The sequence below is a fragment of the Lepisosteus platostomus genome, chromosome 5 (genome assembly GCF_059453375.1).
Source record: "Lepisosteus platostomus isolate fLepPlt1 chromosome 5, fLepPlt1.hap1, whole genome shotgun sequence".
NCBI classification, from domain to species: Eukaryota; Metazoa; Chordata; class Actinopteri; order Semionotiformes; family Lepisosteidae; genus Lepisosteus; species Lepisosteus platostomus.
Genome location: NC_142615.1, coordinates 39,140,225 through 39,163,833, shown reverse-complemented (window position 1 = coordinate 39,163,833; position 23,609 = coordinate 39,140,225). Strand labels below are relative to the sequence as shown.

The following is a 23,609-nucleotide window of genomic DNA, read 5'->3' as shown; positions in this document are numbered from 1 at the left end:
AATTCCATTATCAGAAAAAATATTTTAGCAACTTACCTCTTCAGTTTGCATAGCAGAGGAATCCGATGATTCACTACTCAAAGAAGCCATCTTCGCAGCAGTCAATATCGGGGCCTGACAGCTAAGGTGTCACACTTCAAAACCGGCAAGTCGGCTCATTTAAGCATAAACTCCAAATCCGTAACCATGCCTACATAGCTCAAGACAGTTTTCAAATGGTTGTGATGTTGTAGAATGCCCCACCATATCCCCCTGCCCCAAAATCACACGTGTTTTATCGAGAGCGAAAAGTAATCACGTTGAATTAAAATACGTAAGCTTAATTTTAATGAGAAATTCTCAACAGCTTTACAAAAGTTTGAAATACTTTTCCACATACCGTGAATGTAAAGTCTTTAAACCTTAAAAATATTCACATGCAACCCAAACCTCAAATGATGTGTGTTTGCCTAGAAAAGAAATTACATTGAATCAAAAAATGTAACTTATTTTATTTTTTGAGAAGAGCATTGTGGGGCTGGTCTTTATATTTTAGTGGATAGGTCATAAAAGTGTTAAAATAATTGAATAAGACACATTTAGCAGTGATAACTTTTAAGCACAAGCAAAAAATTGATATTTAGATTTTAACAATATAACGGACTTTACTAAAATGTTTACTTTTAAAATAAATCCTCACCCAGGCATCTGCCGTTAAAGGTTATGGGATGTAGACCCACGGTATCCAAAGAGGAACAGCTCTTTCCAGGGCACCCCGTCAAGAACAGCTCCTCGGACAGCGCGAAACAGGCCATCCAGCAGATCCGTCAAGCACGCCCTCAAATCCTTCAATCCATCACAACTGGAAAAAAAAGAGGTGCAGCAGCCCCTCCTTCCACTTCCTGCACACAGGGCAGAGGGAGTCCTCCTCAGCATGGAAGCGCTGCAGTACCATCTTGGTGAAAACGCAGTTGTGACGGATGAAGTCCAGCTGCTTGCATCTCTAGGGCAGGAAAGGCAGCCTCAGACATAACCAGATCCATGTCAGCTCGAGGTGGCAGAAGATCTTACCACAGAACTCCTCAGAGATTGGCACACTGAACCGTTTCGCCACCATCAGCCTGTAGAATATACTGGTGGTGCACTCCAGGAGGTCCACCCCACGGTCCCCCCACTTCACCCTCAGCTCCGGCCAGGCCGGGCCTGCTGCCCCGTCTTGTGGACGGAGCTTCTCCAGCCAACTGTCCGGGAGACCGAGTTTGAGCTGCTCGTAATCCTGATGGATCTTACTGACAGGCAGCTTGTTGTTGACCTCTCGGACAGCGTCGACAATAGTCTGGGTGGGCAGAAAACTGTCCTTTACTTCATAAAGAAGATCCTTGACCTTGGATATGCCAGCCTCGTAGAGCCGCCTGTTCCATCGAGACCCCAGCAGGGGGTTGAGGAACAGAGGCTGCTCCAGAAGCTGGGCCCGGGTCTCCGGCGTGTAGGAGACATGCTGGGACATGAACTCCCCCCACGCCAGCAGGACCTCCCTGTAAAAGGGGGGCAGATGTTTTACCAGCCCCGGAGTCAGCCTCATCAGGAGGGTCTCCTGCCCCAAGCCCCCACAAGTCATCGAGGTAGCGTACCATTAAAAATCTTCCAAATGTCGACATTATCCAGGTCAAGGAATTTCTTCACTACTTTCAGCCTAAAGCTTTTCAGCTTCAGGCCTACATCACACAGCTTCAGCCCACCCCTGGAGATTTCCCCAATGAGGGTGTCATGAGCAACCCGTGGAGGCTTCCCCTCCCACACGAATCCCACCACAAGTTGCCTAATCTCGTTCTCTACCCATTCAGGAAGAGGCATTACAGACACTGGGTACCACAAGAGGCACAGGCACAGTGTGTTAACGAGCAGGACCCTTCCCTTTAGGGTCAGGGACCTGTGTCTCCACTGATTTAGCCTGGCCCTCATCTTAATGAGCTTCTCCTTCCACAGGAGAAGCCCAGTGGCCTGCTCATCAGCGCTAATGTAGACGCCAAGGACCTTCAGGTGACCCGTCTCCACCCTGAAAGGGTAGCCGAGGAGCGGGGCAGGGTCTGCCCTCCCCACTGGCATGACCTCAGACTTCTCCAAGTTTACCTTGGCGCCCGAGGCAGCGCAGGAGGCCTGCACCACCTCCAAAATGGCCGAGATCTCCGCCACCTCTGCCAACGTCAAGTGTGGTGTCGTCAGCATATTGGTATATCAACGAGGTGGCGGTGCCCCCAGGCAAGGTGACACCACACACCCCCTCCTTACTGGGGATCGCCAGACCCAGGGGCTAAGGAGTAGAGTAGAGCTGACAGAGGGCAGCCCTGCTGCACTGACCTGGTCACTGGAAAGAAGCTCGTGAGGGAACCGTTCACCTTGACACAGCTCATGATCCCCTTGTACACGAGCCTCACCCAGGAGATGAAGGCCTCGCCAAAGCCGAAGCTCTTCAAGACCTCAAACAGGAAGGAATGCTCCACACTGTCGAAGGCCATCTCCTGGTCCAGTTTCAGGACGTATCCGCCCTTCGGCTGCTCCCGCATAAGGTCCACGACATCTCTGATGGAGCACACCGTGTCCGCGATGTCTCTCCCCTTGGCGCAGTAGGTCTGCGAAGGCGACAGGATCCTGGGCAGAACCATTCCTGAAACTGAGGGAGAGAACACGAGTTAGGATCTTATAGTCCGAGTTCAACAGGCTGATCGGGCGAAAGTTTTTCAAAAGGGAGGGATCCCCCTGCTTTTTGTAGACGAGAGATCACCCCCCTTCTCATAGATGGGGTCAGAGCGCCGGTCCTGGCAATCTCCTGGAACACCTCCAGAAGGAGGGGCCCCCGGGACTGCTGAAAGTGTCTGTGGAGCTCGGAGGAGAGCCCGTCCCACCCTGGGCTCTTGTTAGGAGACGAGCCCCGAAGTGCCTCAAGCACTTCCTCCAAGTTCAGCGCACTGTCACAGAGCTCACGATCGCTCTGTGACAGGCAGGTACTCGCCCTGGCCAGCATGGCCTGGGTCTGCTGCTCATCCACCCATTCGGACCGGAACAAGGCGCTATAAAAAGAAAACACCTCATTCCTAACGGACTCAGGGGCAGAGAGCCGCACACTGTCCTCTCCCACCAGCTCCTTGATGAAGGAGCTGTGCTGCCTCTCCTCCTCCAGGACGAAGAAGAACCTCGTGCTCTTCTCGCCCTTGGCAAGATACTGGGCTCTGCTGCGCACCCTGGCTCCTCTCCACTTCACCTCCTCCAGGGCTTGCAGCTCACCCCTCAGCTCCAGCAAGAGCTCGCAGCCCCCGCCGTGATCTGCCAGGAGCCCGAGCTCTGAGGCGATCCGAGCCCGAAGCTCTCTCTCCCGCCTGGCCTTCTCCCGCCCCTGGGACAGGCCATACGAGATGCTGAACTCTTTGATGCCGTACTTGAGATTATCCCACCTGACCAGCTTTTCTGACCTTATTAAAGCACCAGAGGCCGGGGCCCCGGTCCTCCTGTGCCCCTGCTAGAGAGAAGTGAAGCACAGCATGGTCGCTCAGGGTCGTGAACACATAGTGCATCCGGCTCAGGCACGGGAAGAGACTCATGTGCCCCTGCAACAGGTCGATCCGGCTCTGTCTCAAGACACCTTCGACGACCTGCCGCCGAGAAAAGTCCCTCCGCGCACCATAAGCCTGACGCCACGCATCCACGAACCAGTGAGCTTCCGCACTGCGCTCCAGGAAGCTGCGAGCAGCGCTGCTCTTAAAGGTCATCCCAACCGCGACATCGAGCGCACTCAGTGCACAGTTAAAATCTCCGACGACCAGCCCTGGCTGCTGAAAGCAGCTCGCCTCCAGCTGCTTGAAGAAGGCGAGCCGCTCAGCTTCCCCATTGTGGGCGTAGATGTTGCTCAGCAGCACGGACTGTCCAGGAAACCCAAGACAGACCTGCAGGAGCCGGCCCTCCGTGTCGCGGTGCAGGAGCCTTACGCTCTCGTACACTCCCCTCCTCACCAGCACAGCCACCCCCCTCCTGCACAGGCTGGAGGCGTTGCTGTAAAACAGCTCCCAGTCCCACTGTGCTCGCACCTTCCGGACACACTCCTCGTCCCAGAAGGTCTCCTGGAGGCAGACAACATCCGTCTGCCCCAGCAGAGCTAACACTGCCCCCAGCTTTGCTCAGTCCCTCAGCCCGTTGGCGTTTAAAGAGGCGAAAGTTGCCATCACGCATATGGCCATAAGAGTGAAATTAATTCTCCGTCCCGCGCGACAGTTTCCCCGCCCTTTCTGCCACATTCTCATTGCCAACACTTGCCGCTTCCTCCCCACCTCCTGTCTCCGCCACCGCAGAGACATCAGGGATGAGTCTGCGGACAACTCTTGAACTGGGCTTCAGGTTGGGCTGAGGCCTGACGTGGTGCCACTGGATCCCAGCCTTCGAGGGCCCAGGCAGTTGTACCCCGGCTTGCCCACTCCCCTCCCCCTCCTCCCTGTCCTCCCTCTCCACCCCATCCATCTCCACCACCTCCCCTTCCCCCTCCATCTTCATGCCCTGTAATACACCTCCTCCGTCCCTGCCCCATCCATCTCCAGACACCCATCCTCCATTCCTACTTCCACCACTTCCCCTACCTCTCCTCCCACGACCATATCCAACTCCCCTTCCTCAGTCTCTGCCAACGGTGCCTGACCGAGTATTGAAGAGGCTCCCTCACCTGGCAGGCCGGTGTCTTGTGGCCGCTGCAGGGCAACCGGGCGCTTCCCCTCAGGCTCCTCTGGGTCCTCGGGCGTCTTTTCGTCTGGGCCTATGTCCACCTTGCCAGGGTCTTTTCGCCGTTGCCGCTGCCGCTTGGTCACACGCCTCGCAGCAGCGCCTTTGCTGACCCCAGCAGGCTTCTCATGCCTGGACCCAGAAGAGGGCCTTGCTGGCTCACTGGTAAGCTGGGGAACCGCTGACGGTGATGGTGGTGGTGGTGCTGGTGCCGTCGCCTCCTCCCTCTGCCTCTCTCCCTGCACAGGCTGGGGTGTCAAAAGCCCACTGGTATGCTGAGGGGCCGCCTCTGGTGGTGGTGGTGTCCGTAGGATCTCAGCTGCACCACGCTGCACCGCAGCATGTTGTGGAGCAATCTCCCTCTGCTTCTCTTGCGGCACAGAGCGGGACGCAGCAGGATTGTTAGGGCAACGGGGCGCCTCTGCTGGTGGAGATGCTGGCTGGTCCCCGGCTCCTTTCTGCTGCGCTGTACCCAGGATTGGAGGGGCCTCCTCTGCCTCTCCCCCATCACCGGCTGGGGCGTTGCTGGCTCACTGGGGTCCTGGGGCGCCGCTGCTGGCAACTCTCCATGCTCAGCTGCAGCGGCCACTCGTAGTCCATCTTCAACCCCCTCAGCGTTGCGGGCAGCTGCTCCTGCGGCGGCTGGATCTTCCGGCTCCGGTTGCAGTTGCAGCTCATGAGCGCATGGAGTCAGTCCGGGCACTTGGCAGCGGTGCAGCACGGTGGCCTGGCTGTCTGCACTCATAGCAGAGGAACTCAGGGCAGTCCTTGGCGATGTGCCCCGAGTCCAGGCAGACATGACACACCCTTTGTTGCTGGTCGTGGAGGACCCTGAAGTACTGCTCCCCCTCTGCCGTGGCGAAGCGGGTGCTGTATGGCAACGAGGCTACATGCTCGGGAAAGCGAATCCGAACAAAAATCGTGCCATCAGCAATGGTGGTCCCGGGGTAGTGGCGCATCCTGATGTCCGAAATCACTCTCACCCCCCAGCTACTCAGCTTCTCCTTGATAGTCTCGTCTGAGATATATGCCGGGAGGTGGAGGAAGGACACCACTACCTCCTTCGGCTCCAGCCAGCGGCAGTAGCAGGGTGTGCCCTGCACATCCAGCCCCACAGCCACCGCGTCCGCATGTTCTTTTGAGTCCAGAGTCAGTTCAAACTCTTTTGGTGTCCGGGGGTGGCAGGCAAAAAGAGAGCCCTCCCCACAGACGCCGTGCACAGCTGCGATAATAGCACCCGCAGACGGTTTCTCCACGCCACGGTTTCTCCACACCGCTCACATCCACCACAACAGTATGCGCCCTTGCAAAAACCCGCCGGGGGAGTCGGTCCGAATTCCTCATCCTTCTCTTTCCTACACCACTCTCCTCCTCCACTACAATAACATTCTCTGCCTCCATGTTTTTTCCTTCCATTAAAACACAAACAGGACTCAGAAAGCAACAAAAAAGCAACAACAAAAAACCAAAAGCCTCTCCCCTCCCCAAACAGAGCTAGGCTGAAGGGGAGGGCTTCAAAATCAACCAAAAACACCCAAAAAACACAAAAATTCACAAAAAACAAAGTCTTACTTGAGACAAACAAATCCTCTATTCCTCTCCTTCTTCCTGCTCTCACGCTGACCACGCCCCCTGTGACATCAGAGGTCCTGCTCAAGGGGGTGTGGCCGTAAGCGAGAGCAAGGCTCAATGGCACCCTTCTTATAGAGAGGACAGCTCCGTCACCTCTTTTACAACGCTGCTTTTTTTCCCTTGCGTTTTTCTCTTCTTCCCACGTTCTCTTTCTTCACTGCCTTAGTCCCCGCTCTATTTCACTTCAGCCTTTCACTCTTGCTTCCTTCGAATGAGGACAGAGCTGCGGGAGAAAGGGCGCTATAGAGGATCGCTGTGGAGAGCTGCTACTGTGCTTTGACATCTGAGCTCTGTGGAAAACGATCTCAATACAATTCTGAAAAACGCGACTCCCAGAACGCCAGCCGAACAAGTCTCCACAGCCGAAGCGCTGTGTCTCTTTTCAGCTGGCGATAAACCTTTCCTCGTTCCTTTGCGGACTTGTAAAACTGTGCATGATCAGAATAAAAAACGCTCACACTAATACACAAGCACCCGTGTCTCGCCAAAGCTGACAAATAAACAGACAGAAAAGCCGCACTGCACGTGTGAACAGGGGAATGAGCGAGCGAGCGGGGATAGGGCGCCTCCTGCGCTTAAAAGCTTACAGCACCTGGTATTCCCAGGCAGTCTCTCATCCAAGTACTAACCAGGCCCATCCCTGTTTAGCTTCCGAGATCAGAAAAGATCAAGCGTGCTCAAGGGGGTGTGGCCATAAGTGAGAGCAGGTTTCAATGGCACCTTTCTTATAGAGAGGACAGCTCCGTCACCTCTTTTACGACGCTGCTTTTTTTCCCTTGCGTTTTTCTCTTCTTCCCATGTTCTCTCTCTTCACTGCCTTCGTCCCCGCTCTATTTCACTTCAGTCTTTCACTTGTAGCGGCAATGCTTGTTGATAAGACAGAATTAAGTGTTGCTGTGCTTTTCCAACTGAGGCTCCATCTCTCTGTTCATCTCTGTGGTGCACCCACAGAGAAACTATTCATGCAGGCTGATTTAAAGATGTTTTCTTTTGTTAAGGGACAGCTCCCAAATGGGGATGCACTTAGCTAAGCCTGGCTATCATGATCAATGGTCATCCATTGACACCTATCTGTCTAGGGTGTGCCAGATGGACATCTGGACTGCATTCCTAAGTGTCAGGAGTAAGTGACTCATATCTCACCTTGATTAACCAATCAGGGACTGGTAGGGCCGAGTAACTCACGTGGGACTCTGATGCCCATGGAACTTTCAGCCAATGAATGAGCTGAAGTTCCTCCAGGTAAAAACAGGCAACACAGAGGGCCTGAGAGACTATTTCGTGGACTTTTCTAAAGGGAATTCAAAGGAGTATTCCAGGGCAGGACGGCCCAGGAGCAGAAGGTTCCCAAGGGCAGGACATTCTCGCAGCGCACCTCCTGACCATCCTGAGACTCAGCCCTGACAACCACGGAACGGCCAGTGTGTCTGAGTGCCAAAACTTTCCTTTGTTCTAAGAGTCGAGAGCGGAGGTTGCCAGAGAGTAACCAGAGGATCCACCCGAGGTTAGCATCAGCAGCAGGCCTCATGAACAGGTCGGAACTGTGGACAGCTGAATCACTATTCAGAACTAGCGCTTCATCAGGAACGAACCGGTCCTCTTCCTGACTTGCTGGGACCCAAAGTCATCTTTTCTCCTGTGCACAAACTTTGCTAGTTAAAGCCAACACTAACTAGCCGGTCAGTGAGCATCAGCAGCGCACCGTCGCAAGCTGCACAGCACAGCCTGGCACTGAGCCAGAGAGCCTGCAGGAGATCTGAATCCCTAGAGATTGGATGAGTATTCAACTTCAATGCATTACAGCTCGAGAATTCAATTGTTATCCCAACCAGTTGATATCAATTTAATTCCTAAGAGTTATGTACTTGTTTTGAGTATCTAATGTAGAAGTTGTAACCAAGTTCAATTACGAAACAGTCTAAATGAATGATATACTGAACGTATGTCCTCTTGATATATGTAACACTTCGTAACTGTTTGAATATATATCTTTTGTATTCTGATAACCCTCTCGATAAGATCTGTTAGGTTTACATGCATATTCTATGTATAAATAAATGTATCCTCGTGTATTAGTACCTGTGTGTGTGTGCGTTGTTTGAGTTATATGGCATGGTTGGATTCTAAAGCCATCAAAAGAATCATTTTGTGATTTACGGCTACAATTAATAATTGTCCCCATAAATGCCCAAATCCTACAGAACTGGTGCCTTCAGAGAGCACACTACACTCCGGTGTTTGATCGGTGTGTGGCAGGCGCACGTCGCGAGCTTGTGTAGTGATCTGCCGGTCTGGTGTTATGCAAATGAGGCCGAATTGCGTCCCGGGACATGCTGCGAATGCGCAATGGCGACTGCAGATATGTAGGAAACGGCACGCTCGTTTTCTCGTTTTGCCCACACTTTTGAGTGTTAGTGTGGCGTGTGAGTGTGCGGAAGGGTGGGCACAGCAGGGCGAAGGAGCTGGCCTAGGGGGTGCGGGCCTGCAGGGGCATATACAACTCATACTTACCTGGTGGGGGAGATACCTTGATCAAGAAGGAGGTTCACCCAGGGCGAGGCTCGACCATTACACTCCGGCTGTGCTGACCCCTGCGAATTTGCAGATGTAGAGGCTTCGATATTCGTTTTACAAACAGCTTTTTTTATATGTATGAGTCACACACATGCCATAGCAACAAAACATCTCTAGAGATGAGGTTATAGATCACTTTTCTTGGAAGTGTTAAATATCCATTGCAATGAAAATCTAATTTCCGAAGCATCCAAAGTATGGGAGCCTCCTGGGAATCCATATGAAGTATCTAACTTTAAACATTTTAAGAATAAAAAGGAGGAAATTGAAATAGAAATCAAATAAGTAAATTGATTCTTAAAATGTAGAGAGCTTTAGGAAAATATATAACAAGAATGTAACTGCTGTGCTACGCACAGATTTTTAGAAGACAGTACGTCAACAAAGTATGCACTGTCTAGGTTACTTTTAGAAGACAGTGTATCAAAACACTATGTATTGTCTGGGTCATTAGATCAGCCGAAGGTAACTGATAAGCTTTGCAAAAAATATATTGGTGCTTCTTTTTTTTCGTTTTTGTGATGTAATCTGTTTTTGTCTAAGGAAAGGGGAAGTATTAGAAATGACAAAATGCTGAACTTTCCCTTACACTGCAACATCTTATAAAAATCCTGTGCTGCTTGTAATGAGTTGAGTCTCTGATGTACTTTGCAGAGTGGCAACAGGGCTCCCAATATTGCAAAATTGAAATAAAGACCTTACTCAGGTGAGAACTCTCTCTTGTGGCTTCCTTGATAGTTATATTTCCATGACAATTTGGGGGGTTGTACAGGATCACAAACCTGAGCGCGGACGGCTGCTGAAACTTCATCCGGACCCCGACAATTTTAGCAAATTGGACGAACCTCGGGGGATAAACTTTTTATCCTTCGAGAGACGCATCTGGAGAATTCACAGCAGTCTGACATCAGTAAGTGATCTTTTTGTTGCAGAGAAATGGGAGGCTGGTGAGGGTGTTCTCACGCGGGTTTGATCAGCCTGGGACACATATAAAGAACTTATCTTAACACAGACGTGTAGGTTTTGCTCTGCGGAGTAGTTCATGTGATAAGGTTCTAAGTAAGGCACCGATTGGTAAAAATGGGGAATGAAAATTCAAAGACGAAATGGGGACCGAGCAGTCCAGCAAAAGTACATGTACGACAAATTCAGAGAAGCAGGAATAGGTGTAAACGATTATAGTCTGGGTTAGAGTCCCAGCAGAATAAAAAAATGTTTATGTTCATGAACTGGTAATAGGTGTAAAGGAACTTGCACATAATTTATATATGATAATTAGGGGCCCATAACTATGAAGGATCTTTGTAAGTGGTCAGAATGGACAGGGGAAAGTGGAATTAGGAAAAGAAGTTTCCTGAAGATGAGATGACAGGGATAAAATAGAAATGTTAAGGGAAAACTTAGAAGAGAATGAGAAGAAAGGAAAGAAAGTGAATTGGAAAACTGGGAAAGAGGAATCACAGAAATGATGGGAAGCTTCAAAAAATACTAGTCTTGAAACTAAAGAACAGCAAGCTGCAGCTAAAGTCATGGCCATGCGTACTAAAAAGAAAAAGTCTCCACCAAATTTAGAAAGTGCACTTTTACAGGTCCAGAAGGAACTCCAGCATATGTACATTGACCTTGGTCTCCTAGTGAATTATTTGCATTAGTCAAGTCTTTTCCTAAATTGCCTGATGATCGTAAAGAATTTAAAAGAAAGGTAAGCCTTGTTCCTGATTGTCTTAAGCCTAATTACAGTGACATAACCTTGTTGCTAGATCATATTGTTCCTAAAGGTTTACAACGTCCTCTAAAAAGGAGGAGGCAGATTGGTGGATACATGATGCAAATGATGAAGAAGTATCCATCTAAATTAAACCACATGGACATGGAGAGGAAAAGTTAGGCGGCCGCTTCTAAAAAGAGGTAAGGACTCCTCTTTTCTAAAAAGTCGCTTGTCCTCTCCATGTTGCTGTGGTGGGTTCAGGGTTTTTCTGAAGCTAAAGTAACTAGAACTGTACTCGCAGAAGAGACGAAAATGGTAACTGTGTGTTTAAAGCCAGGATCTGGAACCTGGTCCGTGTTCCTGTATTGTAATAGTTCGTCAGTTTGTCTCGACTGGGGTATTCCGCGGGGCGCGTGGGAGACGTGAAAATGGTTTGGTGTGAAGGAAAACAAATTAGATTAATGCAAAGAAATATGGACTGTCAGACGGAATTTAGGCTGAACAGGAATGTAGAAAAGTGTATGAACATTGGGATAAAAATAAACAGATAAGGGTTTTATTTTAGAGGAATATTTGAGAATTCAACAGAATATCATAGATGAGACGCAAAAATCCCTGACGGAAAAGCTAAAAGCAATGGCTGAATGAAACAAAGTTATATATGTAGAAAAAGAAAAAGCAAAAGAAGAAATAGAACGCCTTAAGAGAGAATCTGGGAGAAGGGTGGGAATTAGTGTGGAAATTTTTGAAAGAGCATTCCCACCGAAAACTGATTGGAAAAAAGTAACAGCATGTTAGCAAAGGAAAGTGAGGATGTTTTAGATTTTACAGAAAGGTTTATAACTTTATGGATAGTATTATTGGGGTTAGCTGATGAAAGGAAGTGAATGAAGATACTTCCACAGTAATAAAACAAATTTACTTGAGTGGGTTAAAACCTGATGTTGCCAAGAATGTACAACTGTGCTTTCCTGATATTACGGAGAGCGGAGACAGATTTGATTTAATAACTCGTGAAGCATGCATGCAGAAGTGTGAGCGCTGCAAATGGGAGGTAAAAAGACTCCCAAGGAGGAGAGAAAGGAGCTGCCAGTTTGTCACAATTATTGTGCGACTTTACTATACCAAGATATAAGACCCCTTCAAGAAAATAATGAGGACTGGGATAAATCTCCTGATTGGGCATATCCAGAGGGGGGGTGAGTTAACTAGCCCTGGGGGAAAGGGGGGCAAGACCCCACAGACAAAACTACTAATAAGCTGGTGTGCAGTTACTTAAACAAAGGGTGTTTTTTGGAGAAATTGTAAGAAAGAGGCTTGATTTCACAATTAAAGAACATGTCAGAAGCTGAAACGAGAGCCGTGTGTGAACTAATAGATTTTATCTAGTAAGCCCCTTTGTAGCCTTCATAAGTTTATCTCAGGATTTAAATAAAAGTGAAATAATCTTACAGTGTGCAGTAACTGGAGCACAGCTGTCCTGTTTTTAGACTATAACTGCATAAAGATGTGATATAAAGTTTTCTAACAGGTAACAGGAGGCTACAGGAGAAAGGGGGCAAGGGTTGCGTTTAAAGCAGATACAAGCTGTCACAGTATGCTTGGGAAAAGATGTACAGTTTCAACTACTGATGTGGGTGGGGGACACCCCAGACCTATTGAGCTGGGATGCCCTGCAGCATTTACAAGGAATTACTGTATGAAATAGAATTTATGTGAACTATCTCAATAGAGTTATGTGATATTGTGATTGTTTTACCTAATGAGGGAATCCATAAGGCCGGGCTACTCCAAGTATTGGATCTAAAGAGGAAAAAAAGGAGTATAAAACCAACTACATGATAAAGCCAGGGTGAATGCCTTCTCAGAACGAGCTTGTCTAGTGACGTATTGGTTTAAGGGGGGTAGTGCAGTCTGCCTGCAGCAGAAACCGTTTTTGATGTTTTAAAACAAGCTTTCTTGCAGACACTGGCCCTGGACTGTATTCCCTCAGACGGATCATCTGTATGTAATCTTTCTGTAAGTGAAAGAAATGGGTTGTGAGCCGTTGTGCTGGTGCAGGAGCATGGTGGGTTATTATTATTATTATTATTAAGGACCCCTTGATGCAGTGGCCAAGGGGCCGTGTTTATGTGTTGTGCAGGCTACCTGCCTGGCTGTATAAACTGTGGATAATCTGGTGTAGAACTAGCAGACCGAATGAAAAGATTTAATTGAAACTTGTAAATATGCTAAATGGAAAATTGTAGCAATTTATATAGACTGTATATATACTGTATATATACATTTGGTGTATGCCACAATTTTGGATGGCAGTGAAGGAATAGGGATTTCCCCAACATGGCAGGGACTCCAGTCAAGAATGCTGGGTTTGTCTCTGAACTGTTAGAAGCTTTGCAGCTACTGACTGAAGTAGCTGTGGTAAAGTGTAAATCACATAATAAAGAAATGGTCCAGTAACTCAAGGGAACAACTTTGCAGATGTAGCTGTCAGGTGCACAGTCCTGGTAGAACAGGAGTCTGAGACCCCCGTGAGACCTCTGTTGGTGAAAAGGGGACAGCTACAGGATATTCAGGCTGAGGCCTCTAAAGCAGAGAAAAGGACATGGTTAGAAAAGAGTGTGGTGCTGCCAGCACACTGGACGCTCTGCATGCCCTCACAGCCTAATGCCCTTTGTAGCTCGACTAATGCACTCTATCGGACACCTGGGTGTGAGTCAAATGGTGGAGGGGGCCGTACCAAGGCTGCTGACCACTGCAACTGCTGTGAAAGTCACAGAAAGGGTGCCCTGGATTCATGCTTCCCACTGTAAAAAGGTCACAAACGAACTGAGCAAAGTGCAGGAGTGATGTCTCCACAGGGATAGATGGGGATCACATGCTTGGTACTGATGTGCCCAGCCTTTTTCCTTTTTATGTGGAAGCCTGTCACCACCCAGAAATCATACTGTAAAGTGCAAACTTTATCATACTGTAAAGTTAAAGAAATTTAATGCATCTTGTTATGTATATGTTTTAATGCCTCATTCTACAGCCTCACCCATTTCTCTCCTGGTTAGAATCACTGTTTGGGCCAGGGGGAATGTTTTTCTTTAAGTTACTAACATCGATTATAGTAACAGTGATACTTGTCTTCCTGTTTTTGTGTTGCTGTACGACATATATTATTCCAATGCTTTGAAATATGTTAATGAATATGTTTGCGCATCAGTATGTTCTGATAAGAACGCAAGAATCCGAAGTATGGGAGCCTCCTGGGAGTCCATATGAAGAATCTAACTTTTAATCATTTTCAAGAATAAAAAGGAGGGAATTGAAGTGGAAATCTAATAAGTAAATTGATTCTTTAAATGTAGAGAGCTTTGCAAAAAAATATATTGGTGCTTTTAGATAATATATTTCAAGGATGTAATTGCTGTGCTACAGTAGGTGCAGAATTTTAGAAAACAGTGCGTCAACAAAGTACACTGTTTAGGTTACTTTAGAAGACAATGTACCAAAACAATATATGCTGTCTGGGTCGTTAGAATTAGCTAAAAGTAACTGATAAGCTTTGAATAACAAATCTAGTGCTTCTTCTCTCGCTCTATGATGTAATCTGTTTTGTCTTAGGGAAAGGGGAAGTTTTAGAAGGGACAAAGCGCTGAGCTTTTTTACAGCGCAATGTCTTATAAAAACCCTGTACTGCTTGTAACAAATTGAGTCTCTGGTTGCACTTTGCGAAGTGGCAGCAGGGCTCCCAATATTGCAATATTGAAATAAAGACCTTACTCAGGTGAGAACTCTCTCTTGTGGTTTCCTTGATAGTTATATTTCCATGACACCGGATTTAATGTCTGTAGATTGTATCTTATTTTATATTATGTGTTTTCACCCAGTTGACTCCAGTTAATAACAGTTCACCCAGTTAATAGCCACTTTTTATGCGCGAAAAACGGGTGATCTTTCTATCTCGTGATCAGCTTAGTATCTTTCTGTAAGTTTTTTTCTTCTTAATTAAACGTTTAAAATACATGAATTTCATAAAGACAACACACGTTTCGAACAGAAAAAAATCATATTCTGTTCTCTTCCTGGTATGTATAACAGATCAGCAGGTCTTATTTTCCCAATTGCTTTTTTCCACTGTATTTATCATATTGGCTAGCCAATGTCCTCTCTTAGCTAGGTAATGTTACTTGTGGATGTGTTTCTGCGTTGCGTAGAAGCACATGTATCCATTGAAAGTGTATTATACTACTATTTGAGCTACAGTACATAAAATAATTATATTGTTATTAATTTCTTTAGGTACGTGATTCCATATTATATTCCCTATTAATCAAATTCTAAAAGTATGCTTTTGTTTACTCTGATAACGAGCGCATTCACAGAAAATGTTAATATATTATAACTTTTCACAAAGTATATAAACTTAAGATGGTCAGAAGGAGCATGTACAAACGTTTCCGAAACGTGGTAAAATCTTACCACAAGTAAGACTTTGATGCTTAAAATGTTTAGGAAGAAAGTGGAATACTGGTGTGTATTTTTTCTTTAAACTACCAATACCAGCCATATACAGTTTACACTATATGTTTATGTTCCTAAATTAATATCGTTTATGGTGGTGTATCGTGGTTGTAGAGGTTTGATGGGTTTACTGAGACAATTATTAATTGTAGCAGTAATAACGAGGTTGTTCGTTGTGGCTTTTAGAAAATCAATCGTCAGAACAACTAACAACGCACACACACGGGTTCAATACACAAGATACATTTATTCATATAAATTGTGCACCAAACATATACTAGTCTGCCTGGATACGAGCGGCAGACCTTACTGTGAGGGTTATCAATATACAAGGTATATAATCTCGAAGAGATGCCAACACAAAGAGATACACAACAGAGAATATATGTCAATATATATCGTTCGGTTACCAAATCGCTAATCAGTGTTATTACCCACTGTTACTCTAAACTCGGAAGTAAATACATTACTCATGAATTAAATTGATAACAACTTGTGTTGAGGTACAATTGAACTCTCGAGACACAATGTAGAACATGGGGTTTACTTATCCACTGTGTATGGATTTGGAATCTCCCGGCACGAACACCAAACCAGCTGACAGGCTCTGTTGCAGCCTCTGTTCCAGCGGTTGTCCAATGGGCGTTGTCCCGGCGTCCTCTGGCTACCGGCCAACCAGTTGAGGTACAGCTCGGAGTAGGACGGGCGGAGGAATCTGACTGCGGCGCGCAAGGCAGTCGTTGCTCCGAGGGGATCTACCAGCAGTCCAGCTGGCTAGTAGAAAGTCTCTATGCACAGAGTGTGACCGCGAGTCCTCACAAGTCACTCTTTTGCCTGGGAAGAAGCTGGTTCGTTCCCGGTCCAGCGCTGCTTCTGAATAAGCTATTCAGGTTGTCGACGAGGTTCCAACTGTAGGCTGCCGTTGATCAAGCGGAGCATTCACGTTGGAAGAATTCTGAATACGTACGGGATCCTCGGCCTTGCGCTTAGAACAAAGTCCAAGTCCCTTTGCAGACAACAGCAGTTGTCACATGATTGTCTCTGAGGATGCGCGAAAATGGCCAAGGAGAGCCCTGATCTGAGCTTGGGCTCCCTTTTTGACCAAGACCCAGATGTGTGCTGATTGGTTGAGAGTTTGGCGGGCATTGGAGACCCAAGTGGTATTACCACGCCCTGCCAGTCCCTGATTGGTTGATCAAGGTGAGATATGAGTCACTTACTCTTGACACTTAGGAATGCAGTCCAGATGTCCATTCGGCACTCCCTAGACAGATAGGCGCCAATGGATGACCATTGATCATGATAGCCAGGCTTAGCTAAGTGCATCCCCATCTGGGAGCTGTCCCTTATCAAAAGAAAACATCTTAAATCAGCCTGCATGAATACTTTCTCTGTGGCTGCACCACAGAGATGGAGGGTGAGATGGGGCCTCATTTAGGACAGCATACCACCACTTAATTCTGTCTTATTAACAAGTATTGCCGCTACAACGGCATCTCTCCTGTCAAACTTCCTCCTGACGTGTTTGACAGGATCTGGGCCGTGGTGAACAGTGGGAAAGACGCCCTGTGGAGAGTGAGGAACATGGGGCTGTTCAAAGGCATCGAGGTCCCAGTCAAGGCAGCAGGTAGCCTGGCCCTGTTCATCACCCGAGAGAACTATTACCTCAGAGATCTGTGGAGAGAAAGGAGGGAAGAAGCAGAAAATCTGTGGGAAATAGAGAGCATAGGTCAATATCTCAAGAAACTGTGAAAAACATTATCATGTTTAAGTAAAGAATGTGATTTACACCAGAAAAAAAGAAATTGTTGCTATGTAACTGGTACCGTGTCAAAATGTAATGAGATGTGATCATATACACTGTTTTAAATATGTATATTAATGTAAAGCTTTCTAATTTGTGATGTCCTGTATTTTTTTGTGAAAAGAAAATAAAGTTCTTAAAAAATCGATTCACCCAGGGCGAGGCTCGGCCATTGCACTCCGGCTGTGCTGACCCCTGCGAATTCCCCAAATGTGGGAATCTCGACTGCATAATTTCTGGTAGTGGGGGACTGCGTTCGCGCTCTCCCCTGATGTGCTTGGTCCAATATCAGATACGGAAGAGTTATGACACCACGTGCTGCGATAGGATCCCAGTTCGAAAGCCACTGCTGGTTCCCGGTTTCTTTTAGTTAGAGGTCCGGAGAAGCATTTCAAGCTGGTTACACTACTCCTTCCGGACATTCATTCCCTTTTCAAAGTCAGTCGTTTTGCTGTAGTCTGCATTATTAAGGCCAATTTATTTGGTCATGGGGGCCTCGGTACTGTATGCTAATTCTCAAGACAGTTTCACCCGTTTTCTGATTGCTAGGTTCTGTACCAGTGCAGACATGTCAAACAGTGAATGGCTGTACCTCTATTGTATCTGTGCTCAATGAATGAAATCAGTAATAAATGAATATATGTATAGTTATACGATAAACAAGTGGTTTATCGACTCATCTTCATTTGCAGATTTAGAGGCATCTTCGATATTCGTTTTACAAACGTTTTTTTTTTTTATATGGGTCACACACATGCCATAGCAACAAAACATCTCTAGAGATGAGGCTATAGATCACCTTTCCATCCTCCAGGTTTTCCTCCCAAAGCCTACGGCACCAACGGCGACCCCTGCTGGCCGAGAGAGCAAAAGCTTGCAGCACCTGGTACGCCCAGGAAGTCTCCCATCCAAGTACTAACCAGGCCCAACCCTGCTTAGCTTCCGAGATCAGGCACATTCAGGGTGGTGTGGCCGCAAGCGAAAGCCATGGCGCCTAACTCGCTACTTGAAGCTGTGTGTGGCTGGGGCTCTGTGCCCCCCGAGCGGGACTGAAGGATCGTTCGTGTGCAACTCTTTGGAAAGGAGCCTCTTTCCAAATCGCATTGCGTACCTGGATGTTGGCGAATGTGCTCCCTTGTGTTGGCTTGTCCCGCACTGGAGGAGAACAAACAAACTGCACGGAGGAGCACAAGGCAAGTCTTAACAAGACAAAAACCTCCAGTGCACAGCACTCTGAAAACATTTCTGGGCTGTCGCGTGTTTATTTCAGCACATAAAGCGCACCAGTCCAACACGTCGGCCGGGCGCGCGGCGCCTCCGCCCTCTTGTGGCCTTGCGGCGTCAGATCAAGAGGCTCCTTCTCGCTGCCTTTCCGGTGTGTTGCAGAGCCCCGAGAGGGAACCTGGAGCGCACACTTTGTGGGGGGCGGGGAACCGCGTTCGCGCTCTGCTTCCGGTCTCTTGCGCGAGTACTAAATCTCACGGCGCCAGCCAGCGGCCAGGAGACAAATACAATATCGCGGGACAGGGGGGCCTCGTCATTGATTGTTACATATGAGACGGGGATTAGGAGGAGACCCTGACTGATTGGTAAAGGGGAACACTAACACCAGAGAGACACCCCCGGAGTCTCTTTTTGAGATTTCTTAATGGCCAAGGAGGGTCGGGACCTCGGTTTTATGCCTCCCCCGAAGGACGGCGCCTGTTTGTGCAGCAGAGTGTCGCCATCAGGATGCTGGGGCATAAGAAAGCCACACAGACCGCAGGGTGAGCGCTCCCTACTGGTCCCAGTCACACCTCTTGCAGAAGCAGCAGCAACCTGAGCTTTTCCAGGGGGAATCTCCCATCCGGGTGCCGGCTAGGCTCACACCTGCTGGGTTGCTATGGGTGAGCCCAGTCGAGAGTCGCAGGGTGAGATCTAGTCACCGGGGAGAAACAGTACAAGCAAAGGATTACTCGGCTCCCAGCACTTGAAAAGACCGACAAATGACTCGTTCCCGCTGGAGCTGAATGTACCTGCATGTGTCATGTCGTCTTCTTCCCCCGCCCCGCTGTGTTAGCTGTATTAGCTTTGAAGCCGGCCCCCGAGACGAGACAGGCTGTTCCTGTGCCCCAATTAACACTTTACAGGTGCCATTCCCCGGCATTGTGGCCATTGTCGGTGGTCACACGGGATAAGATAAGGTGGAGGAGAGCGGGGCATGCCCAGCGCCAGACATTCAAGGAGGTCTGCAGATGTGTAGGAAACGGCGCGCTCGTTTTCTCGTTTTGCCCACCCTTTTGAGTGTTAGTGTGGCGTGTGAGTGTGCGAAAGAGTGGGCCCAGCAGGAGGCGGTGGTGTGCGGGGCGAGGAGCAGGCCTAGGCTGCGCGCTTTGTGCTGTGGGTGCGGGCCGCTTGCGGGGGCTTGTACAGCTCATACTTACCTGGCAGGGGTGATACCTTGATCAGCCTGTAGGTGGAGTAGTTGGATTGTTTTCTTGTTTTGTGGAAGCAGTGTTTGTTTTTCAGTTTTCGAAATGGCAACCTTTGGATCCCGCAAGAATGCTGTGCATTTTGAGCTTTTGAATGACCTCTTCATGGACAGTATGCAGTTCAGCAGAAGGAACTTGGCTTTGAACCTCGGCACTTGGATTTCATCTTCGCTCTCCCAGGTCAGAAAGCATTTGAGGTTGTTTTTGCTACCTATTCTCTGTTTGAACAATGTGTGGATGTGTTTGAGGCAAAAAGAGTGAAAGTTCCTGCCCTTGAGAAGATCAGCTTGCAGCCTCTGACACAGAGAGAGAGGAAAACGGTGCATGTTGTTATGTTCTCGGAACTGGCAAAGACGGAGGACATTCACACCTGGCTTAACCAGTACTGCACCGTCCACCATGGAACTGAGGTTAGAGATGTTGACGGTATAAAAACAGGAGCAAGGAAATTCGAGGTTCGCTTGCTACCGGGCAATGTAAATGGAGGCTTAAGGCACCTGCCCTCTACAATCCGGCTGGGCGCCTGCAATGGCTATGTTTTTTATGTGGGACAACCAAAGGTGTGTCGACGCTGTGGTGCTGTGGGACACCTGGCATCATCCTGCACTGTGAAATGCTGCAAGACCTGTGGCAAACAGGAACATTTAGCCTCTGACTGTTCAATGCTGCCAAAGTGCAATTTATGTGGCTCGGAAGGACACGTTTTTAAGAACTGCCCTCACGCCTACGCCAATAAACTCAAAATGAGAAAGGATGAGGCAGTGCTTGTTTCAGCCAAACCGGCCCGAAAAGCCAAAGCAAACAACAAGTCAAACAAAGAACCCTTGTTGGACAAAGACTCTCAGCCTCCAGCCAGGATCAGTCCTGCTGTGGCTCCGGGGCAGGTGGAAGAGAAATCCACTACCCCCCCACAACCGCAGACTGCACCAGACAAGCACGAGGGTTTGAAAACCCCCGAGAAAAGCGAAGACCACTCCCCCACTCCTGCTCCTCAGAACGAGGGCCAGTGTGGGACCCCCCGGTGGAGCGGGTCCAGCGAGGATACCCAGGATTCAGCGGAGCAGCTTTTCTCAGACTCTGCAAGGGCTACAGATGTCCTCCTCTCCTCCATCCAGTCCATCACGGAGGATCTACAGCAGCTGGTGGATGAGGGGGAAGAGGAGACTGGTGCATCGGCTGCACCTCTTTCCCCTCAGTGCTCCCAGGAGCTGGACTTGAGGAAAAGGAAAAATGACTCTGTTTTCTCCCTGAGCGAGGAGGATGGAGAGCATGGAGATGGGGACAGCTGGAACCCCTCTACCCCTCCCTCTACCCACTTCCTTGAAATGGACTCCGTGAACGCTTTTACTGCTGCCACCCTGATGAAGGCTCATTCAGAGGATGGCTGGCAGGAAATTGGTAAGAAGAAAAAGAAAAAGAAGAAGGTAACAGGTGAGACAGAAGAGAAATGTGTTTTGTAAAGACTGGTTCCACTTTCTTATGTAATTCTAAACATAATTTCTCTTAACACCAGAGGTATCAATGACAGAGTTAAATGCCAGTCTGTCTTTGATTACCTCCAGCAGAGAGAGGGAGATGTTTTGATGTTGCAGGAGTGTGCTTTAGCCTATCAAGAGAGGTATAAAAGCTTTGAAGATAGGTGGGATAAAGGGCCTTCTGTTTGGTCAGGGGACAATAACAACAGAGCCTCTGGCGTGGCCATTCTTTTCAAAGGATGGGCATTCAAATTGAAAAGTATTCAGAGGGTCATAGATGGCAGGTTGCTGTGTGTGGATGTGGAATGGGGGACCGTTAACCTGCGGCTAATGTGTCTCAGACACATATAGATGTATATATCCCACAACAGCAGGATATACATGGTCAGGGAGGAATAGCAGCTCCAGAATTGACTATTGCTTTGTCTCAGAGAGAGTGAAAGTTGTTGGGGTCACTCTTCAGCCTGTCTTCTTCTCAGATCATCAGGCTTTAGGGTGTAGAGTGGAACTCCAGGGCGGGACTGTCTTTGGCCCAGGCCTCTGGAAACTTAACACAAAGCTGCTAGGGAACGAGGGGGTAGTATCCCGCTACAAGGAGAAACTATCACAGTGGCTGTCCTTGCAGTGTCTGTACGGGTCAGTAGGAGAGTGGTGGGAGGAGGTGAAGGTGAGGACAAAGGCCTTTTTCATGGCTGAGGGAAGGAAGGCTGCTGCCAGACGGAGAGGAGTGCTAGCCAGGAAACAGAGGCAGCTGCAGCATCTCTACACGATGCTGCACAGTGGCTTCGATGTGCTTGAGGATATCACCCTTTTAAAAAGGACATCCGGAGCATAGCCAAAGAAAGCAGTCGAGGAGTGCTGTGAAGAAGCAGAGTTCAGTTCTTAGAAGAAAATGAGAAGTGTACTCGCTTCTTTTTCAGGAAAGTGGTAGGCTCCAAGTCTGTCATGGAAAGTGTAGTTGATGAGGAGGGAAGAGAGAGTACAGAGCTGAGTGCTATCCTCTCCTGCATCGAGGCCTTCTTGTCAGGGACGTCCAAAGGAACTAACCGTGGGGAGCAGGAGGGCGGAAAAAGACCCATATGCGTAGCGGCGAGACGGGAAAAAGGCCCGGGCTCATTAGTGCAAAGAGTTCAGGAATGCCGTATAGAAACCTGTGCCCTCAGGGAGCGGACGTGGGGCGCCCTGGTGCTAGGCGGGTCTCAGGACATCCGAACGTCAGTGCTGAGCGAGGACAGAGTGCAAGACCCGGAAATATATAGCCCAAGGGAAAGAGAGGGACAGGAAGGACAGCAGACCAGAAACTAGGGACAGGACAGAGAAGGACCGCCCTCTGGCTGCAGAGGGCGTGACACTTCTACTCAACTGTACAGCTCTACAGAGGTAAAGGATGAAGAAATTCATTTTTTTACCTCAAAGCTAGAAAACGTTTTGAGTGAAAAAGATAGGGAAGTACTTGAGGGGGATTTGACAGTAGAAGAGCTGAGAGGCTATGGAGAGCTTACAGAAGGGGAAAACTCCGGGTGCTGATAGGCTCCCTAAAGGGGCGTCTGCTTTTACTACTTGCACGAATAAAGGCAAAAAAAAGCCAATCGATGTGAACGAACGGCACTTTACAGAGGAGTACTGCCTGACTGGATGGTTGATGAACGACAGAGGCCACTCCGAGCTCTTCTCGGTTTTCTTCAATGACTTACTAAGGATCTTCTTCACATTCGCCCATGCAGGCGAAGCCAGTTACACCAAAGCAAACGCAGGAAAGTGCAATTCAAGCAGAGACCAGGAGGGACTTGTTTACAGCGAGAGTGGTCGGAGAATGGAACAATGCGCCCAGCCCTGTTGCTGGAGCCGATTCTTGATGAGATCTTGGGCTCACTAAGAAGCCCCCGCTGGATGCTAATCTTTCTGTTGTTCTTGCAGGTCCTGCGCTGCTTTTGAGCCGACAGAGCTCGTCCTGGTCTGTCGGCACAGCCCAATTGCAAATGATCGGCTCCGCGTACAGAAGGAACGTGCGTTTGGTACCGGAAACACATTGGGAACAAATGACCAGTTGCTCAAGACCTCTGTGAAGTACAGGAGCGTGCAAAACGAGGCTGTTTCCACCCGGTCTCGAACCGGGGACCTTTCGCGTTTTAGGCAAACGTGATAGCCGCTACACTACGGAAACCTGCAGGGACCGCTGCTGGTGTCTCGCTTGCGTTTCGGGCTGGGAAAGGGACGCGGCACTTTAGGCAGGGGGCGCTGGAGAGAGGAACAAAGGGCACGATGAAACAAAATGCCGAAACCCGGGATCAAACCAGGGACCTTTAGATCTTCAGTCTAATGCTCTCCCAACTGAGCTATTTCAGCGGTGCGCAAAGCCCACAGCCACCTGCTCCAGCCTTCCTGTGTTGTGGCATGAGCGCACCAAGAGTAGCGGGAGAGTGTTGCAGGAACGTCACTCAGAAGGAAAGCCACCCAGCTGCGCCCTCTGAGCTCTGTCCAGCGCATCTTCCTCCCATGGACTCCTGCCTGCGACGGGCAGGAAACAATTAGCAAGAACAGAACGACACCCCATGGGTGTCTCATGACCACACCTTAGGTTGTGACACTTGCAGGTGTGAGGGGTTGCCGGGCTACTTTGGAGCAGAGCTTGGGCGGAGGGGGGGCGGGAAAGCAGACAAAGAGGTGACACCTCAAGGTCTGCACGATCACAG

The 23,609-nt window shown here is 48.6% G+C and overlaps 1 protein-coding gene, 2 non-coding genes and 3 pseudogenes across 3 annotated transcripts; 2 read left to right on the top strand and 4 right to left on the bottom strand.

The window, feature by feature from the left end:
• Positions 1 to 471: 471 nt before the first annotated feature.
• Positions 472 to 6,353, bottom strand: LOC148666343 (uncharacterized). Its single transcript, XM_088631725.1, has 3 exons — positions 4,685 to 6,353; positions 2,338 to 2,650; positions 472 to 982 (listed from the first exon to the last, which is right to left on the bottom strand). Exons 2-3 carry the CDS (start codon positions 2,640 to 2,642, stop codon positions 694 to 696), a joined length of 594 nt encoding a protein of 197 aa, XP_088487851.1. The 5' UTR covers positions 2,643 to 2,650; positions 4,685 to 6,353; the 3' UTR covers positions 472 to 693.
• Positions 6,354 to 6,952: 599 nt separating this feature from the next.
• Positions 6,953 to 7,071, bottom strand: LOC148666342 (5S ribosomal RNA; annotated as a pseudogene).
• Positions 7,072 to 8,875: 1,804 nt separating this feature from the next.
• Positions 8,876 to 9,008, top strand: LOC148666341 (U1 spliceosomal RNA; annotated as a pseudogene).
• Positions 9,009 to 17,076: 8,068 nt separating this feature from the next.
• Positions 17,077 to 17,241, top strand: LOC148666340 (U1 spliceosomal RNA). Its single transcript, XR_015939146.1, has one exon. It is a non-coding gene; the product is annotated as a U1 spliceosomal RNA (small nuclear RNA).
• Positions 17,242 to 17,841: 600 nt separating this feature from the next.
• LOC148666339 (5S ribosomal RNA) lies at positions 17,842 to 17,950 on the bottom strand (annotated as a pseudogene).
• A 5,057-nt stretch (positions 17,951 to 23,007) lies between these two features.
• On the bottom strand, positions 23,008 to 23,080 carry trnaf-aaa (transfer RNA phenylalanine (anticodon AAA)). The gene has a single exon. It is a non-coding gene; the product is annotated as a tRNA-Phe (tRNA).
• Positions 23,081 to 23,609: the final 529 nt, after the last annotated feature.